Below are 27,928 nucleotides of genomic sequence, written 5' to 3'. Positions count from 1 at the left end.
CTGGTCCCATAAGCAGTGGGACATGACTGCTGGGTGGTGTTTCTGGAGCACTGTCCAAACACACTAAGGCTTTGCCAGTCCAGAGTGTGGAATCCTAGGACCCGAGCACACAGCCTGCAAAAAGCCAACCCCACAAAAAATGATGAGCCCTGGGACAATGGGGTCTGACTAGCCAGTGGCCCCTTCTGCCCAGTCCAAGAGCCATGACTGAACAGTGGCAAGGAGCACACACGACACAGACACAGCAGACCTCAAGTTGCCTGTCATCTCTCTTCTAGCCCCAAGTCTTAATCTGTTGATGATGGGGAATACTGGCAAATGTCCCACTGTGCTCTCAGGGACACTAGACCCTCCCTTCTAAGTCTTAGAAACCCAAGATGTGAGCCTTTGGTTATATGGTTCTTTCGTTTTCCAAAATGGTTACTGGTTTCCTGTTTTGTTCTCTGGTCTACTCACTGAGACCTGTGTCTGAAGGTCTGGGTGATAACTGGCTAGTCCCTTGGTCTGATTGTACAAAAGAGACTGAGTTTGCTGATCCTGTGAGTGAGTGAAGAGGCTCAGAGTGTTGACTCTGAGTCAGAAAACCTGGGTTCAAACCCAGGCTCTTCAAACCCCTTAAACTGTAAACCGTGGAAATCATATAAGGTCCTCCATCCCTGGTTTTCTTGTCAAGATAATGGAATAAAGACACAAGGATTAAGACTGAATACCTGGGACTGAGGTAATGGCTCAGTCAATAAAGCACTTGCCTTTTAAGCACAAGGACCTGAGGTCAATGGCAAGAAACCATGTTGAAAAAGCCAGGCATGGGCTGGAGAGATGGCTCAGCAGTTAAGAGCATGTACTGCTCATTCAGAGGATCTGAGTTCAGTTCCCAGTTTCCCAGCACTCACAGCCTACCATCCAGCAGCTGCAGGGAAATCCATCACCTCCTTGGGCACATGTACGTACATAGCACCAGGCCTGCCTTAAAATAGGCAGACAGCATTCTCTGGCCTCCACATGCACATTAAGGGAATGGTGAGAGAGGAGAAAGAGCATAGCCACAGAGGTTTAACTCAGCCCCTGGGCCCCTGGTGTCTGGGACCTGTTAGTCCAGGAAGCATCGCCCTGATTGACCCCTCCCTGCTTCCTTCCTACAGGTTCTCAGATTGATGACCATGTTCCAAAGCGGGCCTCAGCTCGGATCCTTGCGCCCCCTGGAGGCAGGTCGAGCGGTATTTGGTAAAGGCTCTGACCAGGCCCCCCAACAAGTGAGGCTGCTCCACCACCACCTGCCTGCACACTTTCCGGCCACAGCTGCAGTGGGTGGGAGAGGTTGGCCTGGGCAGTGCACACCAGTAAGGGCTCCAGGAACCAGGGAGCCCTCCCCTTGTCTGAACATGATTCACGGGGCTTTGATCCACCCCTAACAAGGCACTTTGAGCTGTCCCTCCTGCCCTGCCCCTTCCTTCCTTGGCCCTGGGGTTTCTCTGGGCCCCAGAAGCCCACACTATGCACAGCACCCAATGCATAGCACCTGGCCCTACCCCTCCTCTCACCGTGACCTCCTGTGCTGGCTCTGGGAAGGCCCAGACTTTAGTGCTCTGCCCTGCTGCCCAACCAGACAGGTGTCCAGAGCACTTTAGCAAATGTTTTATAAGTATAGGCCTTCCCTCTTCACCCCCTAGACCCCATGGTGACATTTTCCCAAGTCAGACAGGTGTCAACTCCCCAGTCATGCCCAAGGTGTCCCATCTCTCCTGATTCACCCCAGCTATACCCACAAGGGTACAGTCAGGACGCCCTGGATGTGGCTGTGCTTGGGACACCCTGTGTCCTTTGCTAGCCTCTTTCATTCCCTGCCCACACCCTCTGGGAGTCCCAGAAGGGTAGCTGGGTGGGCATATGCGGCTGGTGCCAGGCGCGTGTAAATGGTTTTGTTTTGCACGTTTGGTTTACGCAGTGGTTTGGTTTGACTTGTTTGTGCACCCTGTGGAAAATGACGGTGCTTTGTGTCACTAGCATAGCATAGAATCGGGAATAGATTCGGTTTGTAGGAGATGCTGCACTCGCCACCAACCAGACAGTACAGGGCAGAGGCAGGGGCAGGCTGGCCCCCCGGCCCCTTCCCCCCAACCCTTTTGCTTCCAGAAGCCCTGTACCATGTCTCCCCGATCCCACACCTCCTACCACCCCCTTCTACATCCCTACATTCAAACGATCCTGGATGCTGACCCTAGAAACCTTAAGGCAGCATCTCTGCTCCTGGTTACTACTCCCAGGATTGACTCCATACCCACACCCTCATACCCCAACATAGTTTCCTTTAACTTGCCTCTGCTGGGCAAGGCCTAGCTGCTCCTCCTGTGAGACTAGTAAGAGGCCTCATAACTGCTGAGAAAGGGAGAGTAGGAGAGAGTTGGCTAGCCAACCGCCAGGGAAGGGGCTTCAACCCACAAGGCCTAGCTGTAGAATCCACCCCTCTGCACAAGTGCTGTGGGATCCTGCACTCAGCACTACTCTCTTGTTGACTACTGGTTGGCCCTGCCCTGTCTCAGAAGCTCTTCGGAGGCTCTCAGAGGTGGCTACACAGTCTGGGAAGTGGCTCAGCTGTCTGCCTTTGATAAGCCTCACCCCTGCCCCTTTGGCAAATGATTTCACTTTTGTTTGAGCTCCACAAACTTCCCAGAGGCCCCAGAGAGTTTGTCAGTCACCCCTGCACGTTTTTGTCCCGCTTCGAGTACATCAAAGCACTTGCCTGTGTCAGCTGTCACAGAGTAGGCTTGACAGGTAAACTCTGAGGAGCTTCCGAGGTAGGGTGGGGCTTACCACTCTCCCACATATCACAGATTAAAAACTGAGGCCCCAAGAGTTTAGGCCCCAGAAGTGTCTGTGACTGCTCTTATGGCCTTGACTGTCTAACCTAGCTATGGGAAACAGTTGTGGATTGATGTCAGGCCCACCAGATAGAATACTTTCTTCCTGGGGCACGTTCTGCCTTGCTTTGCACAAGTCAATTTTATCTTTGTCGTGAACTGGCTTCTGTAGTCTCTTGGTTTGAGCCTGGACTAGAAAAGTGTTGGGAACTTGTGTGCAGTTTTAGTTGCGCCCAGTGTCCTCACTTAGGAGCTGAAGGGACAAATAACCCAGAGACTGAGGTAGCCCCAGGTAATGACCCTGGAGGGTGATGACCCTTCACAGGTAACATAAGCAGTGACATTGACCCCTGGTTCAGTTTCTATCCCTCTCCTTCTCTCCCACTCTCTTCTCATTCTCCTCTTCCTCCTTCTTTTTCTTCTTCTTGAGACAAAGCCTTGCCTAGGTAGCCTGGCCTTGAACTCACAGAATGCCTGCCTTTGTTTCCCCAAATACTGGAATTATACACGTAAGCTACCACTCCTAGCTGTACGTCATCTTTGTCTGTTTCTGCCCTTGCTGGGTCATGGGCCTTGGGCAGATGCCAAAGATCCAAAGGGTGGTAGAGCCAGCTAGGCAGGCCACCTGGCATGGGCCAGGAGTGCTTTACCCTCTCTGAGTGCCTCCGCCTGAGAAGTGTATGACCTGAAATGGTAGGAGAGTACATGTTCAAGGGGCCACTGTGGGCCTTCTACTTCATCCACCCCGCCCTTCTACAGTCCCAAGGCCACCCTTACATAGACTGTGCTCACCCAGGAGCTTCTAGATAGGAGGCTTAAAGAGCCAAACAAACCATCATCCCCCCAGTGTCCACTCCCTGCCCCATGCAGAGCTCCAGCCACAGGTCCAGTGGCTGCTGGCTGGAGCGAAAGCGGTCTCTGGTTGCACCGAATGCAGCTCTCAAACTGGCCTTGTACTTGCTGAATAAACACTGTTGTTCTCGCCTTAGCTGCTCTTAGGTTTGTGGGGTTAACTTACCAGAAAATTGTGCTACTGTGTGTGCGTGTGTGTGTGTGCGCGTGTGTGTGTAGTGCTAGGAGTCCACAGTAGGTCGCTTGTCAAGCCAATGCCGTGATGAGGGCATCTCTTATATTGACCCAGAAACCACAGAACCACAAGGAAGCCAAACCCCCTCCAGCTGCTGAGGTGGCAGGCACAGTCTGGGGTCAGAATGGAGCTGCCAGCACCCCAGCACCCAAGTGACCCTCCCCCCTCTCTGTAAATGTCATGGTGCTAAGGTTGTATCAATCCTGAGACGACACATGGCCCTGTGCTTTGGCCACCGTTTGAGGCAAAACAAAACAGCCCAACACGTTGTGTTCTGGTGCAGGTTTGTATTAAACTGTAGCTACTTCTCACTCCGCTTCTGTTGTGTTTTTTCAAGAAGAGGTAGCCTGGCAGAAAGCTTCCCTGGCAGCAATTATGTGACGCTTCCGTTGCTAGGAGAATGGCGTTGATCCATCCCTCTGATCCAGTGGCAGCTTACTGGGAGGTCTGGGCAAGGTCTGGAGATACAAAAATAAAAAGTTTAAAAATAAACATTTGTGTTAAGGGTCATCCCTCTCCCGAAAGCCCAGGATTTCTGACAGTGGAAAAGAAAATTTTCAGCCAGATTTCTTGGGAGAGTAGACGTGTTATCTGAAATAGGAAAAACCAGAGGAGGCATTAGAAACAAAAAAAGAAGGATCTAGACCCCTCTGTCTTAGGGTTTCATTGCTGTGAAGAGACACCATGACCAAGGCAAGTCTATAAAGGCAAACATTTAATTCAGGGCTGGCTAACAGGTTTGGGGGTTCAGTCCAATATCGTGGTCAGAAGCATGGCAGCGTCCAGGCAGACATGGTGCTGGAGAAGGATCTGAGGGTTTTTTTTTTGTTTGTTTGTTTTGTTTTGTTTTGTTTTGTTTTTTTGATGTATTTATTTATTACATACACAGTGTTCTGTCTGCACGCCAGAGGTAGTGAGCCACCATGTGGTTACTGGGAATTAAACTCAGGACCTCTGGAAGCGCAGTCTCTGCTCTCAACCTCTGAGCCATCTCTCCAACTGGAATTCTACATCTTAATCTGCGTGCAGGGAAGAGGAAGCTGGCTGTATTTCACACTGAGCTTAGCTTGAGCATTTAAGACCTCAAAGCACCACCTCCTCAGTGACACACTTCTCTTATTTTTACAACTGCACTGACACACTTCTTCTAACAAGGCCACACCTCCTCCAACAAGGTCACCTTCCAATAGCGCCACTCCCTATTTCCAAGCATTCAAAACCATGAGTCTATGAGGGCCAAACCTATTCAAACCACTCTCCACTCCCTGGCCCCAATAAGCCTACAGCCATAACATAATGCAAAATGTAATTAGTCCAACTTCAGGCGTCCACATAGTCTATCACAGTCTCAACAATCGACAAAGGTTCAAAGTCTTTTCTGAGATTCACAAAGTCTCTTAACTGTAATCTGCCTATAAAATCAAAATTGAAAACATAGATCACAGAGTTCCCCAACATATTATTCCAAGATATGCATTACCATTCAAAACATAGGAAGGGAGCAGAGTGAGGAAACACTGGACCAAAGCAAGACTGAAAAGCAGCTGGGCAAACTCTGAACCTCTCCATGTCTGGTGTCAAAATACTCTTCAGATCTCCAAATCCTTTCAGCTTCTTGACTGCAACGCCCCTCTTTCTCTTAGGTTGGCTCCACTCCCTGTTAGCTGCTTTCCTCAGCAGGTATCCCACAGCCCTGGCATCTCTAACATCTTGGGGTCTCCAAGGCAATCCGGGGTTCACCTTCACAGCTTCATATAATGGCCTCTCTGGGCCTCCATGCAGGCCCAGACACCCTGGCCATACAGTTGGCTTCAGCAACTTTCCTTAATCACAGATGGTGATCTCTTTACTCTAGAGCCAGAACCACGGGGCCAAAGCTGCCAAGGTCTGCTGCTCGCTGCAGTTGGAACGTGGCCTCCTGGTTCAATTACATCTTCATCAGATTTCTGTTTTTAATGGTTTCCCTTACTGCCTAAGCTTGGCTCTGTAGACCAGGCTGGCCTTGAACTCAGAGATTTGCATGCCTCTGGCTCCTAAGTACTGGGATTAGTCATCCCAGGACCTCGGGGGTCTTTGAAGGGCCTTTGCTTGCTCACTTGCTTTCTAGAACCCCACCATCGAGTATGTCAACTAGACCTCAAAAACCCTTGAATGTTAGGAGATTAAACTCACCTGATTAAACTCCACCAAAATGAGTGAAGTACAAGCTCTAGTCACAGTATTTGGAAGGCTGAGGCAGGGGTATCCTGAGTGTGAGGTCAGTCTGGGTCACATATACATAGACCCTGTCTCAGAGTGACTGTATTGTTAATGCTGTGGGATACCTTGTGGTGATTTCTTAACCCTCGGAGATAGAACCCTAATGAGGAAATTCTAGATAAGGGAGAAAATCTGGAGGGCACAGTAGATTTTGACCAATCTATACTAAATACATGAAGTACTGGTGGGGAGAGAGAAGACACAACCTTCAGTCCCGGCACTCAGGAGGCAAAGCATGCAGGGCTACAGAGTAAGACCCTGCCTCAAAAAAGAGAAAGGCACTGCCCTGTGCGATGGACTGTCTGCATGGCCCGAGGCGGTTTACAGGTTCTTACTTGATAAGACCCTGGATACCTTAATATACGTGCTGTGGGAAAAGAGCCACAGTTTTGGACTTGAAAATTAGGATCAGGGGTTGGGGATTTAGCTCAGTGGTAGAGTGCTTGCCTAACAAGCACAAGGCCCTGGGTTCGGTCCCCAGCTCCGAAAAAAAAAAAAGAAAGAAAAGAAAAGAAAAGAAAATTAGGATCAGACAGAGAATAAGCAGCTATGCAGTCATCAGCCTTGACTTCTTGGAATTACAGGTTGACTCACATGCGGGCACAAGTGACATTAGGACCTGTGAAAGGGGCTCATAGGAGCCCTAGGTATGAAGAAGAAACCATGATACTGGGAAGGGTAGACACTAGCATCCTAGTCATTTTATTTTATTATTTTATTTTATTCTGAGACAGGATTTTACTAGGCAGCTTTCACAAAGCATTGCCAACAAGCAGCACATCGCGCTTACCACCCTGTGGAAGTTTGCTTTAGAACCGCCTTGCTCCTCTCCATGTCTTGCCTTACAGTGATATCTGAATCCCGGATGAGCACCATTTTCTGGTGAATCACACGAATGCATTGGAAATTTCCTTGATATGCAAATTTTCCACTTTTCTTTTTTTATTAAGAGGAAAACCCGTTCTTTTGAGATGGGATTTCTGTATGTCGTTTCTCAATGGACCCACAACATGGTTATAGGAATGCAAGCTCTCCAAGGCCCTCTGGGGGTAACTCCCTGTAAAGCCAAGGTCACCCAACTGGAAACTTTGCCCACTGCTCTTCAAGCTTTGGTGACGTCATCTAACCAGTGCCTCTGTGTTGCTGGAAGTCTTCATTGTAAACTGGCCTGAATTAGGCAAGATTGAGAACCCTGAAGTCCCCCCGCCCCCGCCTCAGCCCCACCACGCCACATTTCAAGGCACCTGAGGAGTTAACATCACTAACAGACTTTTGGGAAAGGCTTGACCTCTTCATGCCTAAGAAAACTGAGACTACTGGGAAAGGACGGGGGTTTGAGTGTCTTGAGCCCCATGTCCAGACACTCCAGTAACAACCAACGCCTTACAGGTCTGCTCCCATGGCGGTGGTGGTGATCATCAGAATTCCTGGAGGCCCAGAAGAGGAACTTCAGGCCCACTGTAGACATCTTAGGAGGAGTTGCTACGTGGGGGCTGCTGATGTTCAACACCCAGGTCTCCAGGAGTAAACATCCGTGATGTGGCCCAAGTAGTGTCTTTCCACAGGATGCTTTGTAATTTCTCCCTCTGTCTGCACTGTGGTTGTGAAGCTCCTGGGAATTGGTCCCAGAGGCCATAAAAGAATGCTGCCCTCCACTCTGTTCCTCAGACACCGCTCGTTCATCTGTCATCGTGGTCATTGGAGATTATAATGGTTTAACTTGATGCGAGCCAAGTGGGGCTCCCTTCTAGACTGGAGGTCTGAAATTGCTCATGGAGCCGAGTGGCTCTCAGCCAGGGGCAGTTTTGTCCTCTCGGAGTCAAGAGTAGGAAATATTTGGACATTCTTTTGGTTGTCACAGCGCAGCAGACTAGCACTACTGGAATCTAGTGGATAGCGCTCCAGGATGCTGCCAAGCCATCTTCTCGGGGTGCACTCGGGGCAGCCACCGCAACTAGGGATTCTTCAACCCAAAATGTCAACATCAATGAGACGAAGAGAGATCTAAGCACACAGCTTGATAAATCTGTGTGGAGCTTAGTGACGGAAGGAGGTCATTGCTTTAGAATATTGTATAAGGGAGTTTTAAAAAGGAGGACGGCAGAGCTAAGTTTATGCAATTCTGTGTGGCAAGACATTCTGGATGAAAAGTATCACAAACAGGGATTGACCATAGCATCCCAGGATCACTCAGAGGCAGGACCCCAAGGAGTCTTCCATGTTCTTCCCCATGGCTTCACCTGTCAACCCTCTGCCACCAAGATCAGGCACCATGTTGCACCAGGTCCTGCTTGACCACTGTGATGCTACAGGAAACAGAGGGCCATATGTGTACATCAGACTGAGGCTCGAAATGCAGACCGAAGTAACACAGCAGGTGGCAGCGTAATCCCTGTCACATCTCAATTCTTTGATTGTCAAATGTATAGACTTTCTGTTAGACATGGGTGTAAACTAAGCCCCTCCAGGAAATATCTTGTGGTGGGTAGAGGAAAGGACCCTTTTAAAACTCAAGGAAAGGTGCTTGCAAAAGGAAGTGGGCACTGTGGCTAAAAGAAAATTCGACTCTTTAGCCTCGCTGGTAGAAACAAGATGACGAAAGGAAGGTCATCCTTTGGAAAGCGTCACAATAAGACGCACACGCTGTGCTGCCGCTGTGGCTCCAAGGCCTGTCCTTCAGAAGTCGACCTGTGGCAAATGTGGCTACCCTGCCAAGCGCAAGAGGAAGTATAACTGGAGTGCCAAGGCTAAGAGGCGAAACACTACTGGGACTGGTCAGATGAGGCACCTAAAGATTGTCTCCTGAAGATTCAGACATGGATTCCGTGAAGGAACAACACCTAAACCAGGAGGGCAGCTGTTGCAGCATCCAGTTCATCTTGAGTATTTCAATCGATCATAAAATAAATGTTCTGGTTTCAAAAAAAAAAGAAAAAGAAAATTTGAAAAGAGTCCGTGAATGGCTGACACACTGTTTAACTGATGGGTTAGGCATTCGATGAGGTGGTACGGTCTCACCTTTTTCCTTGACATCTTTTTCTCAAATGTGTGGGTGTAAGGTGTACAAACAACTTCCGAGATCTAAGTACACAACTTAATAAATCTGCATGAAACGAACGTGCAGCTGGAAACAGCACCTGGGAAGTCTGCTTCATGACTCTCCTGTCATATCAGTGTCCCCCACCCCCCATGGATAGCTACTTCCCTGGCAAAGAGCCTTGTCTGGTTTTGAACGCTAATTCATAGAATCATACAATGCATACGCTTTGTCCTGACTCTGCTTGTGAACATTAAGTGTTTAAGATATAAGGAACACATCTTCTTGTCTATTATGTGCAAGATGGCCTAAGATGGAGAGGCCAACGTTGTCAGCCATGTGCACACACACACGGAACTTACATACAAGGTAAAGACACATAGCCGTGTGAAGGGCGGTGTGCAAGGTTCTTTCCTGCTGGTGTAGAGTGAGACCTGTGCAGTTCACGAGTGAAATCAGGAAAGCAATTCCAGTTACAGAAGCATCAAAAAGAAGAGCGTGAGGGCTGGAGAGATGGCTCAGTGGCACTCACTTCTCTCCGAGAGGATCCAAATTCAGTTCCCAGCCCCCACCTGGCAGCTTGAAACTACATGTGACTGCAGTTTGAGGGACTCTGACACCCTCTTCTGGTTGCCTACATATATGCACATACAAACAGCTGCACACACAAACATACACGTAAAGTAAACGTTTTTAAAATGAAAAAATATGAAGTGCTTAACCATAAATTTAGCCACACAAGTACAGCTGCTGTGGTCTGAAACCCATGGGAACCCATGGGACTGTTGGGAATGTTTAAAAGATCTAAATAAATAAAAGATAATTCCATGGTCATGAATCAGATGCCTTCATAGCACTAAGGCGGTCATTGTCCCTCAAATGACCCATAGATTCTGTGTGATCCCCAGCAGAATCCTAGCCGTAGAGATGGAGAGCTGGTGTTAACGTTCATTTGGAGCAACAAAGGACTCAGAAGAGTAAAATAAGAAATATCTTAAAGGAGCTGGTGGAACCATCATGAATCCAGTCATAAAGACGGAGTCCCCAGCGACCTAATTACCTCTCTCTCGCTAGGCCTTCCCTCTTAAATATCCCTCCACATCGACCCTTCCAACCAACACAACAACCTTCGAGAAACACACTCAGACCTTATCCAAACCACACATGCGGCAGGCGTGAAGATAAGGACACAGCCTGTCCTCTGCAGCTAGCAGACTGGGACAGTGGCCACTAAGGAGCTGACATTTCCACCGACCAGACTCATGCTGGGGAAAGAAAGGCCTGAGACCTTGACATCAGCCAGAGGGGAACTTGTCTTCTGGAAGGAGATTACCCATTAACTATGCTGACAATGACGAAGGACAGACCGAGAGCCAACGGCAGCAGTCAGCATTGGGTCAGGGAGGGGCAGGACCACTTCATGGCCCGAAATGCCCAGTTAAGCATTCCTCTTCCTCGATATTTAGGCCTCATGTCAGTACTCGGAAGATGGGCTTGGGGATACCGCTGACCCTCCTTACTGGTTCTTCCGATACAGACACATCGGATAAATCTGTCTCTGTTTGTCACTGTCATCTGCCTGTAGAGGATGAAAACCTAGCCTTGCTTGTTAGAGCTGCAAAGGCCCGGACTCTGACCCTGCAACTCCAGTAGCAATTTCAAGGTGATTCCGTGAAGAAAAAAACAGTTTTCTTAAGAAATCAGTGCCTAGACATGTAGACAGCTACCTGCAAAAGAAATTGGAATTGGGATTTTGTCTCACAGTATGCAAAACTCAGCCAAAATGGGCTAAAAATGTAAATCTAAGAGCTAAAGATACAAATTTTTATGAAAAAAAAGCATAGATGTACATCTTTAAGAGCTTTAAGTATCAGACCCATACATATGACACCAAAAACACACGCGTACACACACACACACACACACACACACACACACACACATTTTATTTCAATGTAATCTAAAAGTGTATATGTCAAATGAGATTATCACACAGAAAGAGAGAAAAGACAGGGGCGGAAAGTCTTACTTTATTACTTCATGCCTTGGAAAATGTAAAGATCACCTGGGGAAGCAGGGGATTCAGGGACAGGGAAGCACTTGGTGTTAACCTCCTTTGGCATGCCTTCATCCTTAGCCAAAGCAGCAGTTTCCAGAAAGGTGTCTCTTCCCTTGGCCCATCCATTTCCGCCCTAGCCAGACCCTTCTTCCAGGTTGGGTCGGCTGGACTCCAGTCACAGCACTACCCAGAAGGACCTCCAGATGGCACTGTAAGCTCATCAGTGACTATATTGGCTTAAGCCACACACACAGAACACAAGAGGTGCTCAAGCAAAAACAGCCAGTTTCTATGCTTGGTCCTGGACCCCCAGAAGGGTTTAAAGCGATGTAGCCAGGGAACACAGCCATTTTTATCGTACCTGGAACTCACTTAAGAAAGTTGACTCTCGGGGGTTGGGGATTTAGCTCAGTGGTAGAGCGCTTGCCTAGTAAGCGCACGGCCCTGGGTTTGGTCCCCAGCTCCGAAAAAAAAGAAAAAGAAAGTTTACTCTCATGCTTGTCTCCAAATAAATAAAACAGGACAGCCATTTAAATTTGAACTTCACATAAAAATAACTATGTCACAAATAGTGTTTGTGGCACACTTGTACTAAAAAGAAAAGAAAAATCAGAAATTTGCGTTTAATAAAGATGTCATATATTCATGTTGCAATTCCTGTCTGTCTGTCTTGCTGACTCTTCCACTATCCATTTAATAAGAGCTTGCATATCATCTCCTAACCTGCATTAGGTAGTTCAAACTTGAGCCAAGGACAGCCCCTGCATCTAGAAGTGAGTTGGGGACACGTTGACAAATGGTGGTAGTCAGAAAGCAGGGCAAGCACAGGACTAGGGGGAAGTGTGGACCTGGGCGCTGGCCATAAGTTCAGAAGCGACTTGTTCGAATTCTTGTTTGTTTGTTTATTGTTATTTCTCCTCTCTACAGCCCTGGCTGGCCTCCAACTCACAGAGATCTGCCTGCCTCTGCCCTCCTAGTGCTGGGACTAAAGTTAGCATGCACCACCACCACCACCCAGCCAGAACCTACTGCTGATGTCCACTGGCCACGTAGTCTTAGGTGAGTTATTAACACTTCTGTGCCTCTGTATGAATGCAAACATTCCCACACTTAGAAGACGCCCGTGACAGAGCCACAGAGGAGGAAACATGGAAACTGGTCTTGGTCAATGGTTGGATGTTTACCTGAGACAGGACCACCCCATAGCCATGAAACAGCTGTCTGCTTGTACAATTCCAAGTACTTGCTTTCCTGTATGTGGAGGAGCATGGCCATGGGGGGACAGAAAAAGAGCAGTGGATAAATAAAAATGGTAAATCTTGTGTCTACCTTATGTAAGAACCTAAACTCTTATCTTTGAGCAAGTGGCCCCCAAACTTCATCATTGAAGTACCTCTGAAGGTGTGGGCGGTATCATATGAAGAGCATTTTAGCTGGAACGCCAGCTTTTCTTTAGTCTTGTGGTGGTTTGAATATGCTTGTCTCAGGGCATGGCAATATTAGGAGGTGTGGCCTTGCTGGAGGAAGTGGGCACTGTGGAGGTGGGCTTTGAGAGACCTTCCTCCTAGCTGCCTGGGAGACAATGCTCTCCTGTCTGCCTTCAGGACAAGATGTAGAAATCTCAGCTCCTCTAGGGCCCTGCCTGCCTGGACACTGCCGTGCTTCCTGCTGTAATGATAATAGACTGAACCTCAGACCCTGTAAGCCAGCCTCCAACTAAATGCTGTCCTTTATAAGAGTTGCCTTGGTCATGGTTTTTCTTTACAGCCCTGGAAACACTAAGACAAGTCTTATTTTCAAAATCACTTGGTTTTATATCTACTTCATACCTCCAGTCATTTCAGTGTAAAAGATATGGATAGCGGTGGTGGCACACGCCTTTAATCCCAGCACTCAGGAAGCAGAGGCAGGCAGAGCTCTGAGTTCAGGGTCAGCCTGGTCTGCAGAGTGAGTTCCAGGTTTCTGTACCTGTTGTTGTTGTTGTTGTCGTCGTCGTGGAAATGAATAAACAAATAAACAAAAGATATTGTTGTTCTTACTCTCTGAACAAAACAAAAACCTGGACCATTCTATAGATCTTTCGTCCTCTGTAATTATATAACTTTCCCATAAGCCAGGTTGTGAGGGAAGCCATAAGGAACTAAGCCCAGTGTTGTGTGACAGGCTTCAACTTGTAGAAAGAGCCCTAAGGCAGCGATGCTGAGGGTGGATCAGAAATGGAGTCTAACAAGGCAAGGAGGTGTGAGAAGACCCAATATCCTGGGTCAGAGATGGTCATGGTGAGAGGTCAGACGGCCACAAACATGTGACTGACATTTCAGGAGAACTGCTTTTAGTAGAAAGGCATCCCGGGAGTTGGGGAGAGGGGTGGGTAGGCTCACAGCAGGCTTTTGACACCATTAACAGCATTGGGACTATGGAATGGGTATTGGTGGGTGGAAGGGAGAATATATTTTGCTTAAGGTCACTGAGCTTTTGATGTCTGAACTGTCTTGAAGGTCTAGGAGGTGGGAGAAGTGACTCGGGTGGAGCACATAGATTCAGAAGTTACAGGAAAAGATGGGGACACTCAGGGAACAGTGTAGAGAGGAGAACAGGCAGAATGGTGGTCTAGAAACCCTGGGGAGCATCCAGCGTTCAAGGTTACATTTATGGGACAAGGTAGAATGAAAAATGTCAAAGGTATCATGGCAGAGCATCAAACTAACAGGCAACAAGAGAGACTGTGAACAAACTTCATTTCATGAACATGATTCTTAAAACTTGTTCATCAAAAACTCTTGGGGATTGGGTCTAATGCTTTGAATTAATCCTGCCCCCAAATTCAGGAATCTGCGTGTCCCGATGCTGAGAGTCCTTGTCCATAACTGATTTTTGACCTATCAATAAAGAACCAATGAACAATGGCTGGGCAGGTAGACTGAGATGGGACCTTTGGATTTTGGAGGGCTAGGAACTGGGAGAAAGAAGGAGAGGAAGATCGCCCCATCTCAGAGGGAGATAGATCAGATTTAATGCTGAAGAAGAAAATTCATCCAAAAATGAAGGTGGGAAGAGAAAGCGGCCCTAGAGAGGGGCTGCCCAGAAGGTAATAGGGCAGCAAAGATAAAACATAGATTTAGAAGGTGTTGAGCCAGGAGCACTGGAGGCAAACGTATGCTAACCAGGTGGAGGATTAGAACTGCCCAGCCTTTGAGCTGGTAATTAAATTTAATTGAAGTGTGTGTGTGTGTGTGTGTGTGTGTGTGTGTGTGTGTGTGTGTCTTTCATTCCAGAATCCAGAGGGCTCTGGTGAGTGACTGGGAGTGCAACCAGCCAGGAGCTCAAAGCTAATTAGCTAACTATTGCAACAAAAAAACAAAAAACACTATCAACAATATAAACAGAGTGAAAAGAAAACCCAGAGTAAGAGGAATTCTTTGCGATTTATACATCCTATAAGAGGTCAGTTACCAAAAACACCCCTACTACTGAACAACAGAAAAAAATTCACAACTCAAAAAATGGGAAAGGGAGGGTTGGGGATTTAGCTCAGTGGTAGAGCGCTTGCCTAGGAAGCGCAAGGCCCTGGGTTCGGTCCCCAGCTCCGGAAAAAAGAACCAAAAAAAAAAAAAAATGGGAAAGGGGATTCTAAGAGACAGTCCCTCCCCTACCCCGCCCCACACAAAGATATACAAGTGGCCAAAAGAATATGAAATAGTCTCAGAGTCGAAGGCAGAGACCGGTCACAATGAGAGTGCAGTTCACAGACATCAGACTATCAAAAAACAGAAGACAACAAATAAAAACAGAACTACCTCGCATTCCAACAATCCCACTTCCAAGGATATGCACCAAATAATGTAAACCAAGGCCTCAGAGAGATGTCGGTGTTTACAGTGGCATACAGCACAATAGCTAGAGGTGGATGCCAGCAAACTGTGCACGGAAGCATGAATGTAAGTACAGCCTGATGAGAACACATGAAGGTTCTCCTATATCTGGGTGAAGCCTACACCTGAAATCCAGCACTTGGGAGGCAGAGGCAGGAGGATCGAGAGTTCAAGGCCAGCTTCAGCTACATAGTTTGATCGGGCTACTGAAAACCTTATTTCAAAATAAACTGGTAGATAAATACTGTCATATATTGAGCATTAAGGTAAATTATCTGGGCTCAGGAGAGCTCAGTCAGTAAAGCACTCGCCTAGGAAGCATAAAGACCTGAATTCTATACCCAGAACATAAGTCTAAAAACGACAACAACAGACGTCATGGTTCACGTGTATTACCCAGTCTGAAGAGGCAAAGACAAGCGTATCCCTGCAACTGACTGGTCAGCCAGCCAGCCAGGTGGTCAAGATCTAGGCCAGCGAAATACCCTGTCTTTGAAATATTAAAAACATGAACCATACCTACACCCCCTATACACACACACACACACACACACACACACACACACACACACACAAAGAAAGAAAGAATTATTTCCCATTGGGAAGAGATCCATGTTTACATTTATATAAGTAAGTGGAGTAACGCTGAATTCTAAATCAAGCAGTGGCAGTATCGCTGGATTTCAGCCACTAGGTACTAGTAATTCCAGTCTACACCTTCACTTTCCCCCCTTTTTGAAATGAGAGCATCTGTATCAGTGACCCCACATCTGGGATACTACTGTATGTGGATGGTGTAAGAGACAGAGGGCGAGGTTCTTGACTTCACAGTTCTTCCAACTAATGGGTGGACCGGTACCCAGGAATTGCACCCAGGATACAGGACCAAAGGTTCTACATACACATAGGTACCTGATTCAGATGATGAGATCTGTCACCGGGCTGACGGAATGAGACATAGGGGAGGAGATGAGTGTATTTTGAGAACAAATGTCAAAGTATGGCAAATTATATCTCCCAAATTATTGGCCTCAGCAACAGTTCCCACCCACGTATATTTATCACACCAGGGAGACGCTTTGGTGATAAACGACCTGTGACACAACATGGGGATTAGGTTTGATCTCCAGTACCCAAGTAAAAGCTGGGCAGGGGGGAATGAGTCTGTAATTCCAGTGCTAGGGGTAGTGGAGACAGGTGGATCCCTGAAGTTCATTGGAAAAAGCCAATCAGAGAGCTCCAGTGGGGTTAGTAAGAGATCCTGCCTCCAAAAAAAAAAAAAAAAAAAGGTAGAGGCTGAATGTGTTGGTTCAAATCTTCAATCCTAACATGGGGAGCATAGGCAGGCAGATCTCTATACATTTGAAGTCAGACTGATCCACATAGTGAATCCCAGGCTAGTCAGAACTACATAGTGAAACCCTGCCTCAAATAAATAAGAAAAAAGGAGAAAAGGAAAAAGGAAGAAAGAGGGAAAGAAACAAGAAAGACAACTGACACTGACCTCAGGCTTCCACACACATGCACACATATGCATAGATTCACATGAACACACACATATAAAAAAGTCCCATACATCTTCTGTTATATGACTTTGACCTTTCTCCTATTGAGATATGGGAACTATGCCCCACGTCTTGCCAGTGTGTGTGTGTGTGTGTGTCTGTGTCTGTGTATCTCTCTGTGTGTATCTCTCTGTGTGTATCTCTGTGTGTGTATCTCTGTGTATGTGTATCTGTGTGTTATGTGTGTCTGTGTATCTCTATGTGTGTATCTCTCTGTGTGTCTGTGTGTGTGTGTGTGTGTGTGTGTGTGTGTGTGTGTGTTTTCCAACGAGATATGGCTCAAGTATAGAATTTTGAAGCTGGGTTATAAAAAGGATTTTGCTTTTCTCTGCATTGGAGCATCTACCCCTAAAACCTTCTCCTACTGTGTGAATAGCCCAGTTGTTCTGAAGCCAACAGATGAAGACAGGAGGTTGTCCAGAAGCCCCTGATATGTAAGCCCCATCATTTGACTCCAGTGACACCAGAACCATCCAAATGAGCTCACCCTAAACTCCTAGGACAGAAATTAAGATAACATAATGATTGTTTATACCATAGAACTTACAGTGATTCATTATGTAGATACAGATAAAACAAAAACACCCTTAAGATGCTAACACATGAGAATCTGGGAGAGGGGGAGGTAGACTGTTTTCTAGGGTGACCTTCTCACCTCGGGTGTGATGAGAGATGATGAATCAAGAATTATAGTCCTTCATCTCAGGATTATTCAGGGTTTGTCTATACCACCCAGGTCTACACCTGCACGCACAGAGCTGAGCTAGAACTTCACAAAGGGAAAGGGAAGGAAACCGGGTCTGAAACCCCACCCGTTTTCACAGCGTCCAAACACCTTGAAGGTGCAGTCAGGAACCGTTCACGTTTCCTGGCTCTGTGACCAGGGAGCAAACATAAACAGGTATCTGCCTTTCTAACACTTTTTCTTGGGTATCATTTGTCAAACAGAACTTTTTCCTTGACGGTTGCTTTAGATGGGAGAGGAGGGAACTGGTTCACACTGCATGCCGGGTTTGTTTGTTTGTTTGTTCGTTTTGTTTTGGGGGTTTTCTTTGTTTGTTTTTCCTTACTCTCTAATTTGTCTCCTCTTTTGCCTGAGAAAATGGACCCAGTTCAGGTGCTTTGACATCAGTAGGCCTTGGATGGTTCTGGAATGGAATTCATAGTAACCAGACAGGAAGACTTGGAGGAGAAAGGCTGAATTTTAAGTCACTCAAGGAAAAAATATCACCTCTGGCATGTCAATGTGTCTAGCAGAATCCAGCGTTGTTCATCAAAGGGGTGCAATCAAAATAAGCTGATGTTTGCTCATTAAAAAGAGTAGACAGAGTCAAGGAGGGGATGCAGGATGTCGTCAGCCAGTATGAACATACACTTCAGTGTGGAAGGGAGGGCTGCAAGAGTGAGGTTTCAGGAGCCAGAAAATGCCAAAGTCTTGGTTAGTTGATGATGAGAGCCTTACCATTAAGATCAAAAGGGCGAGGGGGTGTGAAGTGGAAACTTGAGGGTTCTCTGGAGAGTTCGTTGTGTTGGATGGTGTTTTGCTGGGGTGAACAGGTGAAGAAGTGTTTTCCTAAAAAGGACACAGGTGAAAGACTAAGGCAGATTCGTGAAGGAACTTTCCACTGAAGCAGACACAGGAGAGAGGACATTCTGCTAAAGCAAGCATCACGTGAAAGGTCACGTGATGAAGGATTCTTTGCTAACAACACACATGTATTAGTTTGCCGTACATTATATAGTTGAGCTGCATTTGTCGGGACTCCTCGGACTCCGGCTGATTGGATGCACGTGCTGAGACAAGGCACGTGGAGGACACGTGATGTTTGGAGGGTATAAATAGAACTCGATGAGGCTGAGGTGAGGAGGCTGAGCCAGGCTTCCCGTACAATGCTGGTGGGTCTCACATCTTCCTTGATCTTCGCCTCCCTGAGAGAGGCACAGCCAAGAACTTCTGATGTTCCTGTTGGTCCCTCCTGCTGACTCAAGCCGAAGCTGAGGTCTGGCTGTCTCTGCTAAGTCATGTCACCACTGTTGCTAACTTGACTCTACCAAACAGGACTGCTGATGTAGCCATGAAATGTTTGTGACTGCATCAAGTTGCCACTGCCTGCTAATCTGTTAACTGTTGATTTCCAGACAAACAACACAGATGGGAGTTGTTCCAAAGACTCTTTCTAAACAGGTCTACTTCCCCTGTATCCTTTCTTTTCCACTATCTCTGGTGGGTGGTCGGTTATAAGGGAGGTTAAAGCGTTTAAGAACCATCATTAAAAAATAAGGTTTGAAAAAATTAAAACTACAGGTGTGGGCCAGCTAAAAGAGTAGCTAACGACAAATAGGTTCATAGACAACGAGGAAGGTCTGGTCTCAGAGACTAAAGCAGCTAAGTACAAGAAAGTAAGGAAGAATGAAGACCTTAGTCTTCCCTTGAGTCAATCACATAAACATTTAGTGGAACTCTCGTATGTGTCACATTCTGTCCTAGATGCCAGGGAGGCTGATGAATTAAGGCAGAATTCCTGCCCACACAAGGTCTGAGTGCAGAGACAGAAGTGCAAATGTAAACAAAGGGCGCTACTGTAACATGTGTGTAACACGTGTGTAACAAAGGAACAAGACTGGTTCCAAGGTGATCCCAAGACATTCATGAGAATCTGGGCTTAGCGAGGGACAAACAGAAGACGCCTGCACAAAGAGAACCAAGCCAATGAGCTCTCAATGGTGTTAGGCATACAAAATCCCAGAGAGACCAGTGGGCCAAGGACTGCAGGCATTGAGAGGAAGAGGAGGTACCCAACCTGAGAAGACCCACCAAAGCAGAGTTGAAACAAGGAATTTGGTAACATGAGTGGGCACGTCAAAGAAGGACCTAGTTGTGACTAATAGAATCTACACCAGCTAGTGGGCCAGAGGAAGGGACAAGAGCTACTGGCAACTGCACTGGAGAGGGACTCCAGTTGGTAAATACTCAAGGGGATAGCTGACCGAAGACAATGAACTCAAGGTCACCAGACTACAGAAAAGCGCCCCTGTCTTTTGCTTTTGTTTTGGTGTTAAGAGAGTACTCCACTCCGTAGCCCAGGATGCCCTTGAACTTTCAGCAATCCCCCTGCTTCCATCTCTCAAGTTCTGGAATTACAGGTGTAAGTCTATATAAATTCACTAGGCTGGGAGAACCTATCTTAACGACACACAAACAAAACCCTCGAACACGTGTATAAATGCCATTCTCTTAGCTCGACTTAAGAGGTAAAGGCGCAGGCTTCCTCGTAGGAGACTAATGGGTGTTTTACTGAGAGGTTGAGAAAACTACATGAAGATTTGGAGGAACAGACTGCAACTGAAAGTCATAAAGCAAGAAAGATCATCAAACCCCGCATCAATCCTCCGATGCCAGCGAAAGAGAAGAAAGACCCCTTCATTCCTCTACTACTATGGAATTAGAAGTAAAGATTTGTTCCTTCTTGTACTACTCCGGGTGGAGGAATTGTTACCCTGTTGCTAAGGCAAAAGGAAGGGGCTGTTCCCAGTTGCCATGGTGACAAGGTAAGAGCGTTCCCTCCATACCGCGGTACGTTTACCAGTCAGTTTCTTCTCGTTGCTATGGCGATCTAGAGGGATTGTTCTCGGCTCCCGCACCTCGCGCCGCCGTTGCTAGGACGAGGTGTAGAGGTAGCGGTTGTCCTCCTCTCGCCGCCTGGTTGCTGTGGAGACGGCGGGTGCCCTGGCCCCGCCCCGCTCGGCCTGACAGCCGTGGCCGCATCGCGCCTGCGCAGTGCTCTCGTCCCCCGCAGTCTCGGTGCGTTGAAGCCGGAGACCGCGGCGGCCTCTGCTAGGACCCTCCGCCCCGGAGCCGCCGGCCGGAGCCGCAGCCTCTGCCGCAGCGCCCCCGCCTCCCATCCCCTCCCCTGCCGCCTCAGCCGGAGCCGCCTCGCGCACTGTGAGTCCGGGCTGAGGCCACGGTCGCCGTGGGGCTGAGTCAGCGGGAGGCCCGGGCCGGGCTGGGGGAGGGGAACCGGGCTCCCCATCCCCGCCGGCCCCCGTCCCCACCCCCACCGGTGTCCCGTTCCGCCGGTCTCCTGTCCTCGGTGGCCTCCGGGGCCAGGCCTCCTCAACCACTCCTGCCCCGTCCTCCTCCCTCTCTCCTTCCCTGCGGACCCACCTCGAGGTTCTTCCCCTCTAGATGTGGCGCTGTCGCTCCTCTACCCATGGCCTTGTATTTTCCCTCAAACTCCCTCCGGTCTGTCCTTGTCCCTTGTCCCTTCTCTTTACTCCGGGGCCTGACATCTCCCGGCTTCTAGTTTTCCCAAGTGATAAACCAGAGAGTGACAAGGGAGACAGCCAGGTGGAGACTTGGGGGAGGGGGACATTGTATCTGTCCAAACCTTGGGACCCCAGGACACTTACCCACCTGCTCCTGAACCGCTCGTGCCAGAATTGGCGTAGGAAAGCAGGCCTGGATAGTTCTAAGTAGCTGCAGAGAGCCGGCACGGCTTTAGGAACAGATTTTGCTGAGAAGGGTCAAGCTACGTTGTGATCAGCTATACTATTGGTGCACTGAGCTCGTGCGTGGTGGCCTTCTTGTGTGCTGAACCACTGCCCTGGCCACACTGTGCAGGGATGAGAAAGGAGTGGAGGGAGGGGGACATGGTTGATTTGGGAGCTTAAGTTCTTGTGCTTCCGGTACGTTGTGTGTGTGTGAGCGTGTGAATAAGCGTCTTTCCGGACTCTTTAAATGTCTTCGCTTTAAAGAGTCGCATTATAACCTTGGTATATGCGAGGTTTGAAGACAGACCTGTAATATTTGCAGCAAGTACTTACTGAATGTACGAGGGGCTTTGGCAGGACTTGATTTCCGATACCTGTAAATTTGATGGAGAAACCAACCATGCAAATAGTGGGTTTTGACAGTCTAAGCAGAGTGGAGAGGAGGGGCAGTTGAGAGTCCCTCATGGCTCTGAGGCCTGTATCCCTACTTCCCACAGCTCTGAGCCTCGGTGGGGGCTGTTGCAAGGTGGGGGCGATTCCCAGGGTTGTGTTAGCCACCTACAAGCTTACAGTACCTAGTGTCGAAATAGAGTCCCGTGCTATTTTCTTTTTCCCAGCAAGAAACTCGGCTGAAGTTAGTCTGTGCTCATAACCAGAAAGTTCTTCACAGACATGCCTGAACTCGAGGGCTCCTAACTACTGTGTGTACCTCAATGCCAGCTTCCAGTGATTCCTTTTTTTTTTTTTTTTCCTCTCATAGATTTCAATGTAGTATAAGGCAGTTCCGATGAATAAGAGGCTTTGGGTTTGTTTGGGATTTTTTGTTTATTTGTTTAGCTCCAGGCTACAAAGGAGGGCATGGTCCACTCCTAAAACTCACTGGGAACTACCCACTCATTAGGAGTTTCTAAGGTTGCAAACAGTGATTGGGGGCAAAGCTCTTACTTAGACTTTGCTCACTCATGGCCTATTGGCAGCCTCCTCCGGGCCACTCCCTGCCCCCATGCCCATCAGATTAGTTTACAGTAGCAAAGACGGCTGTCGCCCTAGTTTTAAACATAGAGATGAAGTTCAGGAAGATGACAGCCTCCATCCAACAGTAGAGTTTGTTCTGTTTGGAATGCCAGTCTGGGGTTTGGCGGGATGCGCCTGCCTGTGGTGCAGTGGGAGCTCCGGGGCCTGGGAGTTAACATTCCTTCTTCTGGTCCTCTCTGTGTCACATAGCTCGCCCAAATACCCGAGGAGGGCAGAAGGAGACAGCTGTGCTGGAGAGCTGCTCTTCTTGGGCCGAGTGTATTTTGGGAATCAGTGTTATTACTGGGGTGGAGGGTGGTGAATTGAGCAAGGAAATGTGTCAAGGCTAGAGAGAGACCAGGCAAGTGTGAGGTGCAATGTTCCGTTTGCAGCTTGCTGTGGGATAGTGCCCTTTCAGAGCATCAGACTGGCTTCTATGTGGGTTAATTTGTCTTTGAAATCCATACCAGTGTTTTATGAGCTAATGACTGAATGCTTTATAAACCGGTCCTCTTAAGAAGCAAGACGGAGACCTCTCTTGTGCACCTAGCCAGCTGCTATTGTAGGTAATTGTTAAGATCAGGGAGAGAGGTATGATTTGCACAAGTCAGACCTAGAGCTGAGTGACATGTTATGGTTTTATAGGACTGCGTTTCCTTGATCTTGAGACAAACCTGTAATTTATCCACAGCTTTTAGGTGAAGTAAGTGTGTGTGTGTGTGTGTGTGTGTGTGTGTGTGTGTGTGTATTCCGAACTACATCAGAAGCAGGAAGTAGCAAGCCTCCAAGGGGAGATATTTGTGTGTCTTCAAGTTAGAATGCTGTTCCCATTTCTGTGAAGATGCCAGGGCTGCTCCCCCTAACAGCCCATGCACTGTCAAGGTGGGGATCTCTGACACCTTTCTCCGAGCTCTTGCTCCTTGTGGGTTTAGGTGATTAGCTAGGCTTAGGCATGCTTGTTAATGAACAAAACAGTTCCCACATGGGAGTCCAACTCAGAGCCATAATAGGACACACTCCAGAAATCCAGCAAACATCTGGAAGCAAGCATCTTATGAATTAGCCCCAAACTTAAGCAAGCACCATTTCTTTTTTCAGAAACTGAGTAGAAGATCTGAATATTTGGGCCAAAATGCATGAGCTCTGGTTCATTTATAGAAACGTTCGTTAGGACCTTAGACACAGGTTGGGACTGGACAGGACAGAAAATGTCCTAATGTTCTCATTTCTAGGTTTTGACACGAGACACTAAGAGTTAAGTGATTTGCCCCAAGGTGACTTAACTAATGTAGAAGGTATGTGAGAGCACTGTCAACTGTGTACACCATGCAGATGACTGTTAGTGGTTATTAGTATCTGAGTCAGGATTAGAACTCACATTTCCAGACTAGTGCTATTCTACACCGCCACCATGCTATGTTTGTCACACTTAATAGTATAAAGGGCTGTAATAAAAATAATTTAGTAGTCTGTAATTAGCCTTGTAGACAAAGGCTTTTTTTATTGTCTGAGATGTTGCAAGGCCAGGCAAAATGTAATGTCAAAGTGTCTAATTAAATATTTATTCTTGCCACCTTAAAAATAACAATTTTTCCTCACACGTTCCTACTTTGGGAGGTCTTCTTTCTAAAACTACACATCAACTAACAAAGCAAGTGCCAAGCTGAGTGCCGACGTCTTCTCAGCTTAGCTGCAAGGCTGCTTTATTCTGGAAAGCAAAGGAGAGGGAGCAGAGTTGAGGCTGAGTAGAAACAACCCTGAGGGACAGCTTCAGGGCTACCTCCCAGCCCTCAAATGTAGCATTGCATAGGTCCTGGTAGCCACAGGGATTTCTCCTCTCCATCCCTTGGAAACTAAGTTGATCTGGCCTCTCAAAACAGGTTTGTCTGAGCCCAAATCCCAGTCCTCCTACCTCCTGGCTGTGTGACACTGGGCAGGTTATATAACTGCTAAGTGTTAGTTTTCTCATCTGTAAGCTTGGATGCTGGCTGTCCCATAGGAGTTGTTAGAGGATGCAAGTAAAGTAGCTGCTTGGTAGTAGGTAGCAATCTTTCTTTACATTTGTTGGTGCCATTAATTTAAAAATAGTGTCTCAAAGTTTGTCATGAACTAATTCAGGCCTTCTAATGTGTTTGACAGAAGCAGAGATTTGTCCAGTAAAGACTTGAGTGTCAGTGTCATTTCAACTGCCAAATGAGAGAATGTATTATGAAATGGGCCTTTGTGTCAACGCATTCAGCTGACTTGCTTGCCTGACAGAATGGCCAGGCGTGAGCAGTTGACTGGAGCAGAGCCCAGCTTTGGTTAATGTGGGGGTGCTCGGTCCTTCTGCTGGGGAGGCTAGTCTGAGGGATGATCTTAATTTGAAATAGAAAAGCTGCTAAGAGCTGGCGTATTAGTTATCTCTCATGGCCTCGCTCACTTCCTCTACTGTGAGGTGCACCTTGGACCATGACCTTATTCAGGTCAGCCTCTGTACTTGTGGGATGCAGAGGTCATGGATGGATGGATGAAGTATGGACACACTCGGTGACGATAGCTGTACCCACCATCAGGTCCTATTACTCAATATTAACAGCTTCTGGCAGAAATGACTAATAAGAAGAAAGCCCAAAGGTTAGGGGCACTTGTTCTGGGGCCTGGGTTCAATTACCAGCACCCACATGTTGGCTCACAGCCACCTGTAGGAACTCAGGCAGTGCATATGCATGCAGGCAAAACAGTCAAGCATACAAACTAAGTAAACCTAGAAAGAAATGACTACCATGGTATGATAAGAATTCACCAAGTGATGTTGAATCTCTAATTTTGTCATCAGTTAGCCATGTCCTGTTTAGCCAGGTGTCCTGTTGATTAAAGAAAGATGACATACTTATCAGTTGAGCATGAGCTTTGGGTCCTTACCCAGATGGAGCGTGGATTACAACAACTAATTTACAGTCGATCGCCCAGGCTTTCTTTGGCTGAGAGTACAAATCTGCATGGTAGCTGTCCAGGGTTGGTGAGGCATCCTGCGGCCAAGAGTGGGTTTTTCCTGTGTGCAGCTGACTGGCCAGTTCTTGCCACGCACTAGATCCTGATCGCACTAGACCATGCCCTACCAACTTTGCTGAACTGCCTAGATGTTGTTTTCCAACGCCTTAACATCAGTGTTCTAAGTTCTGGATGCTCCCTTTCCCTCATGTAAAGAAGGACTTGGCCTGGGGTTGGGGATTTAGCTCAGTGGTAGAGCGCTTGCCTAGCAAGTGCAAGGCCCTGGGTTCGGTCCCCAGCTCCGAAAAAAAAAAAAAGGACTTGGCCCATCTGCAGTGTTTTGACTCCACACAGGATGGTTTTCATGAAACTATTTCCTAATGTGTAGGAAATACATACCATTTACATGCTATGCATAAGATAGCTGAACAAGAAGCACAACTCCAAACCTGCCCAGTACTTTAGACTACACACACATATACATACACATACACCTATACACACATATACATACACATACACCTATACACACACATATATACATACACATACACATACACACATATATATATACATACACATACACATACACACATATATATATACATACACATACACCTATACACACATATATATACATACACATACACCTATACACACATATATACATACACATACACCTATATACACATATATATACATACACATATACACACACCCCAGGCCTTAAAAGGACACGTGTCCTTAGACCACAAATTGCCTTTTTCAAACTATTCAGAATCTTTGGTTAAAGATGTATTTAAAACTACATAGATTTTTATTAATACACCAGTATTAATAATATAAAAATATTTGAATTATTGGCAGCCAGAAGTGCTGGGCATGTTTAATCCCAGCACTTAGGAGGCAGATATCTGTGAGTTCAAGGCCGTCCTCATCTCTGTACTGGTCTGTACAGGCTAGCCAGGGCTACATTGTGAGCCCTACTACAATTGTCTAAATCTTCCCCACCCTCAAAAATTAAGTAAAACAACCAGAAGTGTATGACATGGAGGACTGGTCAAGTTCATAGAAATAAAATACTACATAGGTATTAAAAACATTTGTCTAATATTACTGAATCCAGGCATAGTGACATGTGTCTATAATTCTAGCCCTCAATGGACTGAAGCAGGAAGATCCAAGAGCAAGGCCAGCCTGGGCCGTACCTCAAGCCCCTGTCTCAAACACACACATAGTCATACACACACATTCACACACACACACACACTTACATACATATACACACACTACATATTTACACACATTCACACATACCTATACACTTGCACACACTCACACACTCACATTTTCACACATACAGTCACACACATTCATGCACGCACACACACACACACACACACACACACACACACACACACACACACACTAACATCAGAAGTTCTTACATGACCATTGGGAAAAAAGCAAGCTATGAAATAGTATGTCAAGGATGCCACTCTATTAAAATCTGGGATATGTAAAATTATCAGGAAAGTACCCACCAATTATAAATGATTATCACCGATTATGTACTGCTGGTTTTTCTTAATGTCTTTCAGTGTTTCTTAACATTTTAAACCAGTGACATATTGATTCCATGTAATAGAGAAATCACTAAAAAAAATCACAAGACATTTAGACTTTAAAATGTTTTGCAGGGGTTGGGGATTTAGCTCAGTGGTAGAGCGCTTGCCTAGCAAGCACAAGGCCCTGGGTTTGGTCCCCAGCTCCAAAAAAAAAAATGTTTTGCAGTATTTATTTATTGAGGACTATCCACATACCATGAGGGCAGCTCACATAAGATGGCTCTCTGTTCTTTCCTTCAACCACATGGGGTTTGCAGATTGAATCCAGGTCCTCAAACTTGGCTGAAAGCACCTTTACTCATTGAGCCATCTTGTAATACCCATCCCCCGTCCCTGCTTCAAGGTATTTATTTAAGTTTTGTTTGTTTATTTCGAGGCATGGTCTTCTATGTCCCAGGCTGAGTTCAAACTTGCTGCACACTGGAGGATAAGCTTAAGCTCCAGCTCCCTCAGCCCCCACAGCACTGAGCTCACAGCCACGCCCCACACCTGGGTTTGAGTTGCTCGGGTTTGTACCTGTGAGGCAAGTGCTCTGCCCACTGAGCTACATCCCTGGTCTGCTATGCAGCATTTTAATGGCTGTTTGGTTTTGCTCTCACCAGGATTTTATGCAGTTCTGTGAGCTGTTTCTTTAGGTGGCCACTTCATTTATCTTTTGAGAGAGCACAGCATGTGCCTTATGCATGTTGGATGTGTCTTTTTTTTTTTTTTTTTTTTTGGTTCTTTTTTTTTCGGAGCTGGGGACCGAACCCAGGGCCTTGCGCTTCCTAGGCAAGCGCTCTACCACTGAGCTAAATCCCCAACCCCTGGATGTGTCTTAAAAACACAGATGAAGGGGCTGGGGATTTAGCTCAGTGGTAGAGTGCTTACCTAGGAAGCGCAAGGCCCTGGGTTCGGTCCCCAGCTCCAAAAAAAAAGAACCAAAAAAAAAAAAAAAAAAAAAAAAACACAGATGAACATCTTTGAGTCCATCTATAGATGAAACAATCTCACTTGAAGAAAGAAAATGTGAAATAATTATTGTTAAGAACATGGGAATTGGACAGGAAACAATGGCTCAGAAGCTATAAGTCCTGGCTGCTCTT

At 46.9% G+C, this 27,928-nt stretch overlaps 2 protein-coding genes, 1 long non-coding RNA gene and 1 pseudogene across 5 annotated transcripts in view; 3 read left to right on the top strand and 1 right to left on the bottom strand.

Annotated features, from left to right (window-relative positions):
- Dpysl5 (dihydropyrimidinase-like 5) overlaps positions 1-4,255 on the top strand; it is an 84,314-nt gene extending 80,059 nt beyond the window's left edge. The window contains 1 exon segment of the mRNA NM_023023.1: positions 1,143-4,255. Coding sequence (NP_075412.1) covers positions 1,143-1,228 — 86 coding nt within the window. The 3' untranslated portion in view covers positions 1,229-4,255.
- On the bottom strand, positions 4,218-20,460 carry LOC108351187 (uncharacterized). Its single transcript, XR_001838298.3, has 2 exons — positions 20,322-20,460; positions 4,218-4,403 (listed from the first exon to the last, which is right to left on the bottom strand). It is a non-coding gene; the product is annotated as an uncharacterized LOC108351187 (long non-coding RNA).
- Positions 4,437-12,746, top strand: LOC108351186 (60S ribosomal protein L37 pseudogene; annotated as a pseudogene).
- Positions 20,461-20,663: 203 nt separating the features above from the next.
- Positions 20,664-27,928, top strand: part of Mapre3 (microtubule-associated protein, RP/EB family, member 3) — a 44,891-nt gene continuing 37,626 nt past the window's right edge. For all 3 annotated transcript variants that reach the window (XR_010052059.1, XM_008764513.4, XM_008764512.4), the window contains exon 1: positions 20,664-20,680. The gene's annotated coding sequence lies outside the window, so the exon portion shown is untranslated. The remainder of the gene's footprint in view (positions 20,681-27,928) is intronic.

The sequence above is a fragment of the Rattus norvegicus genome, chromosome 6 (genome assembly GCF_036323735.1).
Source record: "Rattus norvegicus strain BN/NHsdMcwi chromosome 6, GRCr8, whole genome shotgun sequence".
Classification (NCBI taxonomy): Eukaryota; Metazoa; Chordata; class Mammalia; order Rodentia; family Muridae; genus Rattus; species Rattus norvegicus.
The sequence above is the reverse complement of the archived record's forward strand: the minus strand, read 5'-3'. Positions and strand labels throughout refer to the sequence as shown.